Genomic DNA, 12,960 nt, shown 5'->3' on the forward strand with positions numbered 1-12,960 from the left:
GCAGCACCATCACGACCATCATGAGAAGTTTTCACCGTCGTCGGTCTCCCAAGTGCCGGCATTAGGTCAGGAACAAAATAGCGCTGGCTGCGCGCCGGCGCCTGCCGTGGGGTACCAGGCAAGCGTGTGCCGCAATGGTAATATTACGGTATATAGGCCATGCCCAGAGCCGCCGAAAGCGTTCATGTAGTGCGTAATATGAAGCTACCGAAAATTCTCCCGGCGGACGCTTCTATCCGGCTTCTACTTCTGTTCCTGTTCGGGCGAGTGTGGGTGGGTGGACATGCAACACAGTCGGCCCGTGTCGTGGTCGAAAACCCGTCACGACATGCACCCCAACCAGGGTTGGCGGAAGATTTTTTTCTTTTCTCGGCAATAAGGCCATTGCCATGTTTCGCTCAAAGTCCGGCACAGCTTGCGGGCATCCCTGGCACGACTATTCGGTACATGCATTTGGCCTACCCCGTTCCTGGCAAGCTTGCCATGCTTCGAGTCGGGGTGCGCCGAGCTTTGCTTGGCGATGGCCTCCTCTCGCCTCTCTGCCTTTTTCTTCTTTACACATTGTCCAAGACGCCCAGCTGGCATCGGAGGCTGTCGTTGGATGAAACACTCGCTACGGTTGCACTCGTCGGCGCATTTACCGCCACCGACGTAAGCGGCGCGAAGACCGACAGCCACACGAATCTGGGGAAGCAAGCCATGGTTGTCGCCGAGTGGTTGGCCGCCCCATACGGGGATTACTAGGCTCGTAGCATCGACCGGGGTTGTGGCATGGGTGACGAGGCACGCGTGTGCTGCCCCAGGCGGCATGGAGAGTTGCTCGGGGACACGCCTCTTCAGATAAAGGCGTCCTTCGCGCGTCGTTTACTCGAATCACCCCGCGTCGCTTTTGAGGGCTTGCTATCCTGCCTTTGCCCATCTCAGCATACCAAATTGTAAACCGACATCATGGGTTTCATGCTCAAGCCCCCGGCAGACACTCCTGGCAAGGCATGGTATGTGCCCTTCAACACGTTTCTCCTCCATCTCGCTAACCCACTCTCAGGCCAGCCATTCTCATTGGTCTTTTCGTCGCCTTTGGAGGTGTGCTTTACGGGTAAGTCTACAACCGTAGCGTCCGCAGCAACAGACTTTGGCTGATTACACTAGATATGACACTGGTACCATTTCCGGCATCATTGCCATGGACTACTGGAAAAAAGAATTCTCGACGCAACCAGACAAAAGCATTACAGCTGCTCAGGACTCTTTGATTGTCTCCATTCTCTCCGCTGGTACCTTCTTTGGCGCTCTGACGGCAGCACCCTTTGGCGACTTGCTTGGAAGACGCTGGGGTTTGATCGCCTCGGCCGGCCTTGTCTTCAACCTCGGTGTCGTTCTGCAAACTGCTTCAACCACACAGGAGCTTTTCATTGCTGGCCGCTTCTTCGCTGGATATGGTGTCGGTCTTATTTCCGCTCTGAGTATGTCTCGCGTCCTCGCGCCAGTCTTCAGCGACAGAATGGCTAACATATTGGCAGTTCCCATGTACCAGAGTGAAACTGCGCCCAAATGGATCCGTGGCACAATTGTTGGAGCTTACCAACTGGCCATTACAATCGGTCTGCTACTGGCTGCCATCGTGAACAACTCCACCAAAAACCGCAACGACTCCGGATCGTACCGTATTCCAATCGCTGTGCAATTCGCCTGGTCTATCATCCTGGTTGGCGGGTACGTATTCTCCCTCTAAACACCGAACCGCTGCGACTAACATCATTTGCCAGTCTCCTCGTCCTCCCAGAGACTCCTCGATACCTCATCAAGATGGACAAGTACGATGAGGCTGCAAAGAGTCTTGGTCAGCTGCGCCGCCTTCCTGTCGACCACCCCGCTATTGTCGAAGAGCTCAACGAAGTACAAGCCAACCATCTCTACGAGATGTCATTGGGCAAGTCGACATACCTCGAGTGCTTCAAGGGTACTTTGGGAAAGCGACTGATGACCGGATGTCTGTTGCAAGCGCTCCAACAGCTGACTGGTGTCAACTTCATTTTCTGTGAGTGATGGCGTTGCCCTGACAAGGAACATTGGCTAATAGCGGGCAGACTATGGAACACAATACTTCCAGCGCGCCGGTTTCAGGAACCCTTTCATTATTCAGGTCATCACCAACTGTGTCAACGTTGCTTCCACTTTCCGTAAGTTTCCAAGGGTTATTCCTAAATATACAAGATGCTAACTTTTACACAGCTGGTCTCTGGATGGTTGAGCGTCTCGGTCGCCGCAATCTCCTTCTGTTGGGAGGAGTGGGCATGTGCGTCTGCCAATATATTGTCGCCATTACGGGTACCGTTTCCGGAACCACCGATTTGCCATCGCAGCGCGCTGCCATTGCCTTTGTGTGCATCTACATCTTCTTCTTCGCCAGTTCCTGGGGACCCGTCGCATGGGTCGTCACCGGCGAGTTGTTCCCTCTCAAGGCGCGTGCCAAGTGTCTTTCCATGACCACTGCCAGCAACTGGTAAGCAATCTCAGCACATCAAGATATCATTGAGCTAACAAGCATCTGTTAGGCTCCTCAACTGGGCTATTGCCTACTCGACTCCCTACATGGTTGACCCCGTCCACGCAAACCTGGGTTCCAAGGTTTTCTTCATTTGGGGCACCTTCTGCTTCGTCTGCATTGGCTTTGTGTAAGTCTTCTAATCCTAGCCTCTATAAAAACATAGCTTACTAACATATGCATATAGCTGGGCATTGATCTACGAGACCAAGGGTCTTACCCTCGAGCAAGTCGACGAACTCTACGGCATCGTCAGCAAGGCCTGGAAATCCAAGGAGTTCCGTCCCGCCGTTTCATTCGCTGACATTGATTCTGGTGCTGCTCGCAAGGCCAGCCTCAGCGAGGTTGCCGCAAACCAGGAGAGGAAGCGCAGCATCCAGCATGAGGAGAGTGCTCCTGTTGCTGAGACCCAAACCGCAAAGTACTAAGTCATTTTGAATGACTATCGACGGGGACAAAGAAATGACAGTGTTCAAGCCGCAATGTTGGGAAATGGGAAATGACATGATGAAAGGATCAAGGGTGATGAAGTGGAGGGCGGAAAGCAATGAGTAATGTAATGAACCAATTTGCGGTGCAAACATGGATGTGTTGTACAATGTCATGACGTGACTATATGCGCCCCCCCATGTAATGAATACATCGCTATAAAATGAAACAATACCCACAAGAAATTCTCAAATGAACAACAGTGCTGGTAGAATAACTTTCTCAAGCCAAATTAAAATCCCCAACCCCTCCTCCCTTCCATCTCTCTCCGTCTCCCTCTTTCCCCACCCCACCCACCTCTCCCCAGTCCCACCCCCTGCTCCCTCCCCTGCCCCACCCCTTGTTCTTGTCTCAGTCCTTGCCCCATCCCCGCTCCCAGCCCCATCCTCATCTCCACCCTCCTCCTCATTCCATCCAGCACGCGCACCATTTTCCACCCTACCCCCGGCTCATCAGCCCGATACCTGCTGTAATCAGCAACCCGCAGCTTCTCCTGGCCTGCTACGTACGCTCGTTTACCGTGCTGGCCGAGCGGCGTGGGCGGCGTCGCGGAGGACGGCGTAAACGGGTTGAGGAAGGCGTGCGGACGCGGGTACTGGGAGAGCTTTTTGGGGGGCGGGTTGGGATTCATTGTTTAGGGATGGGGGAGTTGGGATACAGATATAGTTGTGATTAGGGTTATGGTTTTGTGTATGCGTGTGCATATATATGTGTATGATTTATACTAATTGCTTAGTTAATTGATGAATGTGGCGCGGCGTGGTGCTGGGGGGGGGGGTTTAAAGAAATCCGGATTATTCTGCACTCTGACAAATTCTTTATTTATTTTTTTCCCTTCTTCCTTTTCTTCGGTATTACTTATTGCTATTTTTTTCAATATTCAAGTGCGCTGTGATTAGTACAGCTTTTGGCTACGGTTGATGTTGTTTCTCTCGCCTTTTCATGGAACATGTTTTGCAAGGTGGACGAGATGGTGTGATGAATATGGGTATCTGTGAATCTTGGGCTGTGGTGGAAATCGGGACGGGACGTACGTGCGTGCGTGTATTATTTGATATACGTATTCTGAAATATTTAATAGACGGAATATATGAACATATAGGAAGGCTTTTACTCCATGCGGTCCCTTCCAATCTAATACTGACAAATAGTGGGCTAAGATTATGGATAAAGCGGTTGCGTGAATAAATTCACGATAACGAAGCTGGGCTTCAATGGCTGCGGTTACATGAATGGATTGTTACAAACATACGAACAAAGAACGAACTGGGTAATGGGTCGCTGTTGTGAACAAGCCACAAACCAGCCGTTCACATCTGCCAAGCGCACGATTTGTATGGAATAAAGTAGTGTCGCGATATACTAGTCACGATGTTGCATCATGAGTCTGCTTCAACATCCTCATCACAGCAGTCAAAAGAGTCACCGTTATGGTATCCAAAGGATTAACGTGGTTCACAAGTGAGTCGCTAACCCAAGCGAGTCGCTAACGCCCCACCACTACATCTACATCAACACGTTATCACAGTTTTTTATCACAGTCAATAAACTATTGCGATACACCAAATTAATTGTCAGAATCGCTACTATCACTTGCACTATCTATCTCAACTACGCAGGTACGAGCGTTGTGTCCAGTCTGCTTGCAACGCCCGCACCGCCGCTCTCCTCGCACCCTCTTCGACGCACTCTCACCATCACCACGACTGCTACCCGCCTGTTCAGCTAATACTTCTTGTACTTCGCCTACAGTAAGAGTCTCTTCTGTCCGTACGTATCGCCGCTTGCGGCTTTTACGCTTATTTGACTCGTCAAGAGCCGCTCGAAGCGTACCCATTTCCTCCATCATAAGCGTCATTTTATGTGCCATTTGCTGGGCCCCCTTACTCAGCTACGCGATCTGCTCAGTGAGTGAATTGGCAGAAGACCCACGGCGTTTTCTCACGCTCTCTTGAATAAGACCAATTTAAGACTCAACTTCGCGCGCGTTGCGTGGTGTCTGCGCCTGCAGGCGGCTACCTGTTGCGGTGATTGTACAGGTGTCTGCACCACCACATCAAGCTTAGATAGCACAGCCTGTGGGTCGTGTGGGACTAGACCAGCGCCTCTAAAGCCAGCTTGGATATTCTCCTTCGTGATAGACTGCTCAAAAGCAGTCTTAAAGGCTGGTAGGAAGGTCTCTTTGCTGATATAGTGGGTGCGGTTGCGTGCCAAGCCTGAAATAGCGTCGCCATACTTGCGCTTCAACGGCGAGAAGCAGGCGACGTCAAGGGGCTGCAACAGGTGAGACGAGTGCGCAGGCATGCAGAGAAGCACAATATTCTTCTCCTTGCAAAGATCTTGGAAATCGACAGAGCAGTGGCTCTCATGGCCATCGATAATGAGCAGTCGATACCCACCCACAGTAGAGCTCTTTGTATGGGTATCAAAGTGCTCTAACCAGGCAAGACCAAGCTGATTATTCGTCCAGCCATTGGGACTGACTTCAAGAACCCAGTTGGCAGGCAAATCCTCAAACTAGACGTTGATAAGCACCTTGCCCGCAAAGACAACGAAGGGTGGTATTCGGCGACCCGACGCGCCCACGCCTTGGATCACAGTAACCCACTCACGGTTGCCTGGCTGTATCCGCTTCTTTTTCCCATATCTTTCTAATGCTGTGATAACTAACTATGATAAAATCTTGCCCATCATAAAGCCAGTCTCGTCAAAGTTGTAGATATCGTCGTCCACAATACCCCACTTCTGCCTTGTCGCCTGGACTAAGTCGAACCAGCGCTGGATAGCCACTGGATCCTCGCAGGCGGCTCGCTGGTGATCATAGGGACGGCTCCAGCGCGTACGGAGCTCAGGAGTCCGCTTAACGAAGTTGTCAACCCAGTTCTTGCCAACAGGGTTGCCACCACGCTCCTCCAATAGTTTATCAGCCATTACTCGAACGTCAAGCTTTGTAGGCGCAAATCCTCGCGCAGACTCTTCAAGAATACGCTCAACTATAGCCTCCTCTTCTAGCTTATCTAGACGCTTCGATTTCGGCTCGCAGTCGCGTCGAGGGCGCTTTCCAGCGCGTCGATCAGATAGAGTTCTTTGTAGGACGTTGTAGATAGTAGCAGCACGGTTTACACTCTGAACACGTTGCGACTGGACGTCAAAAAGAGCAAGTTGAAGATCAGATTCAGAATATATTAATAGACGGTTGCGTTGTTGAGACATCACGCGTTATAGTGATGAAGTTGATGGGCTGGTGGGGCGTTAGCGACTCGCTTGGGTTAGCGACTCACTTGTGAACCACGTTATATTGCTTCGTGATATCTATGTTAACTGACTGTCGCCAAACTTGTGAATTTGAATATCTTCTTCTTCCATGTGTCAAGCCAACGCTATCCAAGTGCGAAGCAAGACAGAAACCATTGCCAATGCCAATTGACCGGGAATCCTGAAGGAAGAAGAAATCGCTGCTCTGATGATGCTGCAAAATATGGGGCCTGAAGCAAAAGAAATGAAACCAATGAAGCAGTTGAACCATGAATGCCGACCTCTGTGTGCATGAATAGTGCATTGCATGAGCAATGATAATGAATCCCGTGAACTATGCATATTGAATCCGCAAGCATGAATGTTGAATCCCCGAGCATGCATATTGCATTCCATGAACCATGAAGTGCATGCTGTGGGCCATGATAATGAGTTCCGTAAGCCATGAAAAATGAATCAGTAAGCAAAAATCGCAAAGCCGTTGAATCATAAGTGTTCGTCAATCGTACTGAGGGTCATGGTCAGGTAAAGTATTGAATGATAAATTGTTGCAAAACTTACGATGATGAAATACCATCTCCCTGAATGAGGCACGGCCAAAGGAGATCAAGGGAAGAAACCAGAGTTGAATGGCTGGAAATCCATAGTTTCGTCCATGAAGACATTGCCGAATGGACCCTGGTTCATGTCGCGAGTAGCGAAAGGATCATAACCAGTAATGTCAGAGTACTCGAAAAGACCAGGCGGCTGAGGATTTCCCAAGGCAAACTGCTGATCATGACCTCCGGCCATACCATACTGGGTACCATAGGTGGGAACTGCCTGGTTTGGAGATTCGGGGAAGTATCCATGACCGAAGGAGTTGTTCAGTGGAGTCATGATTCCTTCAAAAGAACGCAACGCCTCAGCGGCTTCGGCGGCTTCGGCAACGAAGTTCTCTCCATTAACCCGAATGTCGTCCATGAATGCCTGGCTACGGTTGTGAAGCATGCGATCCTGTACCAAGTCCGGCAACTCATCGACCAGATTTGGGAACAGCTCCATGTTGACGTTGGGGACTTTCTGGTCTTGATCCTCGCCATTGTTAACAAGTTGAGCCTGGCCCTCAGTGGTTCCGTGAACAGGAGCTTGTGCCTTGACCGTATCGTTGCCATTCTCGTTCCTGGGCTCTCCGATCTCGGTGACAGGCTGCTGAGGCAGTTGCGCGGCCTGAAGCTCACCCTGACGAGTAGGTCGGCGCGTTGGGGTGCGTTTGGGGCTTTCAGAGGTACCAGAGCGCTGCTTCTTGATAGGCATCTTCGCGGTCTCGAGTTGCATGGTGCCAACGCCGCGATACTCAGACTTGAGTTTGAGTGTGACAATGAGAGATTTGTCGCTCTTCTGCAGGGTAGACTTTCTGGCCCGGGTGTTGATTGGAGTCTGAGCCGGCGTAGTCTTTGTGCTGGCAATGGGCGAGGAGGTACTTCCATTCCTGTTCTTGCGCGACCACGCCATCTTCAAAGCTGGGATCTGGAAGCCATCGGCAACTTGCTTGCTGCGCAACTTCAAGAGAGCTTGCTGAAGGGCGCCAGCGGTACAGTTCTCTCCAAGAACCTGTGCAGCTTGGTCAAATGGGATTTGAACACCAGTCTCGCCACACGCCCAGACGACCCCAAGAAGAACGTTCTTCCAATCGTTGTCACTCCATTTGAGAAGCTTCGGACGAGGCTGCCGAGGCTTGCGAGGCTCACCATCCTTGTTGATCTTCGGCGTCCTGGGCGTCCTGGGCGTCTTGGTCACCTTGAATGACCGACGAGCCTTGGAAGAACCCTCAACATAATCGCTGTCATGTGGAGAGTTGGAGCTCGTAGCGAACAGGCCGTCCTCGCTCCTAGCCTCAAATTCATCGTCTGAATTCTGGTCTTGGCTGCCAGTGGAATCCGCAACGAAATGGTCGGGCTGGAAGAAGCCGCCAGCAAAATCGTAGTTAACTTGCGGGGCAGGCGCATAGTCATTGAAGAGTCGCTCGGCCTCGGCGGCTTGTCCAAAGTTATTCTGAGCCGGCCATGGCATTGCTGGCGGTTGACCTAAGGAGGCAAACCCGTCGTCTGGATCGAACAGGCCGACCATGTTTAGCTGGTTGTTGTGATAGGCGGACATGGTGGTTCTGGATCCCTGGGATATAGTTGCAACTAAAGAAAATTCAGCGACAATGGATTATGAAGGACGTGGAGTATCAGACTGACCTGGGTGCTGAGAATAATCAAACCGTAGACTGGTTGCTAAAAGTGATGCAAGAGCTCTTCAGACAGGGACAGAGACCAAGCGAGCTTCTATTGTGTTGTTAGTGGGGTCCGAGGCGGGAACTCATTTGCGGGGTTAGAGCGAGGGTGTTATAGGCAGGTCTCAAACACCAAACCAAAGGTCAACAATACAGATCTGAGGGAAAACCGCACGTGCCGCTCCCGTGCCGCTCAGGCTCAGAGGCAGATGCAAGAACCAGTAGAATTGGAGTAGACGTACCTTTTGGTGGGGGGAGCGGGACCGGGTTGGGGGTTAGGAAGGAGAGGAGAGTCGCTGAGACCGGGCGCTAGGGTTCCCAAGAAGCTGTGAAGCAGCCGAATCGCCCAGGCAACCAACTCGACAAGAAGGCGAAATGACAGGAGACGCCAGAGGAACACTCGCTCTGGGAGCCCTCCCGTTACAGCTTTTTACCTTCTTGTGTTGGGGGTCGTGATGAGCTATAGACAGCTGAACTGACGAAAGTGCAAGGTGGCGCGCAGGGCCCGCACTGGCGTGGTTCGACGCTCAAAGTCGAAAGATATCGACCACTGCGTGTCCCCAATGTCTTGCCTCTTCTACAGTCTTGCTTTTGGATCAAATGACGGTTCGCTTGGTCCAATGCCAGGTGGCGCAAAGTCTATTCGACCAAACCTATAAGCTTTTGATGGATTCGTTGGCGCAGAGCGGCTCCGATTCGCAAATGCGAAGATGTTGGTGGATCGGAAAAGAAGACTGTTAAGCGTGTGGTTGATTTAATGGATAGTAGAAATTTGAATGCTCAAGTGAGGGAGCGAGATTGAAAGTTTTGGACCGTGATCTTGGAGTTGCAAGAACCACCGTGGACGGGCAAAACCCTACCCTGGCAGGGTTTTATACCCACAACTCTCAGTGACCCTTGATAGAAGCGGTGAGCAAGGGGAGCCAGAGTATCGTTTACTGAGAGAGACCCACGAGAAAGCTCCACAGCTACTCCTCTACCCCGCGTCCATAAGCTCTCTGTGGCGCCAGTTGGAGTGGGGCGTTACACAACAGGTGAAGGTCGATACCAAGAAGTCGGCGGCACTAAGAAGATACTAGGCTTGATCTGTATCCGAAGCCTTGGACCTTGAAGAGATTGTCGATGCTGTAATATTGTAGTTGTATGTATCCCTTGGTTAGCAGTAGCAGACATCGATGAGAGTTTCCATGTAGAGGTGTTTCGTGAAGCCTTGAGCTCGCATTCTATAGCCATGTAACAAAAGAAAAGGTCTTGTCCCAGAATGTTCCAACTCTTTCCATCCGTGGTAATAGAGGTAATACGTCTCCACTTTGTTCGATCGTAGGCGCCCGGAAGGTTAGTCCATAGATGCTACCGACATGTGAGCAAGAAGCAAGAGAAGGGAACAATGAATAAAAGAAAGCATGCAAAAGTTAGAGACGAGAAATAAGGGTATGTTCGATAGCCAGGTAGGAGTTTGAGCAGCATAGCGAAGGGCCTACTCCAGTGGGAATGTAAGATAGGGCAGCACGATAGAGCTGGCCATCGAGTTCAATGTACCGACCTTCTTTGTATCCAATCGAAATTTCGCCAGGTCAATGGACATAATGTGGAAGAGCACAGGTGAGTGTAAGGCGTTCTAGGACTAGAACCTCTCATCAATAGTATTGATGGTTTGCAAAACCCCTGGGCCTCACAAATATCTGAGTATGGTTCGGCTCGCGCACAAACGACAATCATCCCAGCCAGTAAGAAGGGAAATTTAGCGTGTGTGACAATCCTCGCTGGAAGTGGTTCAGTGATGAGATATGATAGGTCGGCTTAATACCAGCGTTGAACGAGTGTATGTGTTCTCTTTTGTAGTGTGGCATGACGGTGCGTTATGAGCCGAATTCCATGTTGTCATGTTTATAGAGCGAGGGTTCTTGTATATGAGTCGATGTTTGTTTGACACGCTACTCTGCCACCTGTCTTATGGATTGTTTGTGCCACAGTGTCCCAGTCAGACAAATGTTTTCGATGCAGTGCTGTTATCCATTGATAACCCGAGTGTAGTTGTGTGGGGAATATGAACTGATATAGATGATCTCGAGTCTTTGGAAGTTCGGAGGCACCGAAGTGATGTTACCCTGGGCGTATGTACATGGTACCGACAAATATCGCAACGACTGCTGTAGTAGGTTATAGGTATTCAGATTACGAGGAATGAAGCTGCTTGTCTGTTGTTGGAGGTACTTTCGGAGCGGTGTGTCTGTTGGTCTGTATAATACTTAGCCTGCGATGTTTGTCTTCACGGTCGAGGTCACGCTGTCGCTAGAGCTTCGTATTAATCCGAGTCGCAGCGGCCGACATTGAGCAGTTCGTCGAATCTTAATGTTGTTCGGTAGCTCTTTTTGTGTTTGAAGAAGGGGCTTCTGTTGCGCCGCTTCAAGAGATGACCATAAGGGATGGCCTGGTGGGCTGGCGGTGTCCAGTTATCTTACCATGCGGGCAACGCGATACACAAGGGGAGGGCGTCTAGGGGTTCCGAATGAACCCAAGACTGCATAAGATACTGTAGAGATAGATGCGAGTACTCAGAGTACCCTGTGGAGAGTGATAGCGTGTAGCAAAGGCTGAAGTTGTAAAGGTCAACAGGTAGGTGGGGAGCGAGGAGAAGTGGAAATAAGGTTTCTGACGCTAAAAGTGTGGTGAGCAAGGGCGTTGCCCCATCAGTTCACAGCCTTGGCACAGTTTGGTCTCACAAAGCAGATAACTGGGTGCAATCAAGGGGCAAATTAGACGGTGCATTCGACTTTCAAAGTAAACTACTGCAACAAGAGAACTATCTGTAGGATCATTAGTAGCTGGCAAGGCCTTTGTGTGCATTGTAGACGGCAAACCTACTGGAATCTGAGCCGTGTAGTATGTTGTTTGACATGAGCCTCCCCCAAAGAGAACCAGGCGGGTAAGCAGCGTGAGGCTTTCCGGAGGCTGTAGTAATCGAGATCTTGTATGTGGCGGTTGTCATGCGCCGTTCATTGTGTCTTCTTCCCTTGCAGCGTAGGGCAACCATCGGGGCCGTGGGCTTCGCTAAGATGCGAAGTATTCGGTCCGACTCGAATGACGTCGGCCCTCGAAGCTGCGAAACTGCTCCTTGTTCCGTTGTCGTGTTGGGTTTCCAGACGTCGCCGACAGGTCTTCTGCTATGCGTGCGTCTGCAAGCTATGCGCCGAGGGGGTTGTTCTTGCCTTTGAGTCCGCATTGACCTTCATCGTTGGTGTCCCTTCCCCCTCCTGATTTTCGCTGCTCTCCACCCTTCCACCACCACGACAAGCCACCAAACTCGACAGCAATGACCACCAACCGCTGGAGCTCCTCTCCGACATGGTCCTGAGATGGAGAGTTAAAGCGGTCAGATGGACACGTCTTTTGAGTCTCCCCTGCATCCTGTCGTGGCACCAGCCCCCGCGCCACGAAGCTCCTTCGCGTCTACCCAACGCCCACGACAATAGCCTCTCGAGCGTTCGCAGCTCATACATGATGACGATAGAAAGCAGCCTTATTATCAGTCTGCATTCTTCTGATAGCTCGCCTTGCTAGGAGCCGGTGTGCTTCAGCGCGTCTTCTCAGCGCGTTCGGAGGTCCGCATCGCTGAGTCTTGCTCCCGACATCGCCCGAGCACGACACCAAGGAAGCTCAGTAAAGGTAAGAACAAGACTTCAAACATCTTTGTCTCATTGTCGTAGCGGTCCCTCGATGCTGATTCTTCTCGAGTCTTGCATAGCATCGACAAGCCCGAAGGCGCGGTCAACCTCTTGGGCGACCCTCGATCCTCGACGCTCGACCGTCCGACGAACGCGGCAGCGAGCTTCTTTTCCATGCGCACAATTCGTCATGGGACACATGTCTCCCTTCGCTGGGATGGCCATACAACAGAGACGTAGAGAAAGGAAACACTCGCAGGGGCCAGCGTACTCCTACCCCGCCACAGCGGCCACAAAGGTTCGTGGGAAGCGGGTAACGAGGCGATAACCACCAACCACCACTTGGAACACCCTCCAAACTACCTATCCTCATGACAGGTGCACCTTCGACCACCTGATTCGGCTTGGGCAGCTTCTGCGGCCTGTTGGGGTGTATCGCGTGTCGCACGCGACAAGACATCAATCTTTGTCCGTAGGCGGGAACCCGGCTTCGAGTCGATAATGACACCATCATGGCTCTTATCCAATACTCGATCATAACTCGATCATCCGATACACCACTTTCGAAGTCGTGGTATACCTAAGATCATCTGCAGGTGTTGGGCAGATGATTACCGAGTCCTCTCGCTTGCACCGCAACCTGCAATCCCTTTGTCGGAGTTGGCTTACCAGAGCCACGTCTGCTGGAAAGACCCTCGAGACGAACACCAATATTGGCGGCGGCCATGTCGAGGACAATTCCAACA

General features: G+C 51.3%; 3 protein-coding genes across 3 annotated transcripts; 2 read left to right on the forward strand and 1 right to left on the reverse strand.

Annotated features, from left to right (window-relative positions):
• Positions 1 to 198: 198 nt before the first annotated feature.
• On the forward strand, positions 199 to 744 carry SETTUDRAFT_37831 (uncharacterized protein; the record flags this gene model as incomplete). The annotated part of the gene is made up of 1 exon (XM_008024730.1): positions 199 to 744. One exon carries the CDS (start codon positions 199 to 201, stop codon positions 742 to 744), a length of 546 nt encoding a protein of 181 aa, XP_008022921.1.
• Positions 745 to 895: 151 nt separating this feature from the next.
• Positions 896 to 3,208, forward strand: SETTUDRAFT_167833 (uncharacterized protein). The gene is made up of 9 exons (XM_008024932.1): positions 896 to 995; positions 1,046 to 1,096; positions 1,150 to 1,463; positions 1,521 to 1,713; positions 1,767 to 2,038; positions 2,088 to 2,180; positions 2,233 to 2,503; positions 2,556 to 2,675; positions 2,733 to 3,208. Exons 1-9 carry the CDS (start codon positions 949 to 951, stop codon positions 2,971 to 2,973), a joined length of 1,602 nt encoding a protein of 533 aa, XP_008023123.1. The 5' UTR covers positions 896 to 948; the 3' UTR covers positions 2,974 to 3,208.
• Positions 3,209 to 6,549: 3,341 nt separating this feature from the next.
• Positions 6,550 to 8,428, reverse strand: SETTUDRAFT_46184 (uncharacterized protein; the record flags this gene model as incomplete). The annotated part of the gene is made up of 2 exons (XM_008024754.1): positions 6,550 to 6,797; positions 6,851 to 8,428. One exon carries the CDS (start codon positions 8,426 to 8,428, stop codon positions 6,896 to 6,898), a length of 1,533 nt encoding a protein of 510 aa, XP_008022945.1. The 3' UTR covers positions 6,550 to 6,797; positions 6,851 to 6,895.
• Positions 8,429 to 12,960: the final 4,532 nt, after the last annotated feature.

This window comes from Exserohilum turcica (genome assembly GCF_000359705.1).
Source record: "Exserohilum turcica Et28A unplaced genomic scaffold SETTUscaffold_13, whole genome shotgun sequence".
Lineage (NCBI taxonomy): Eukaryota > Fungi > Ascomycota > Dothideomycetes > Pleosporales > Pleosporaceae > Exserohilum > Exserohilum turcicum.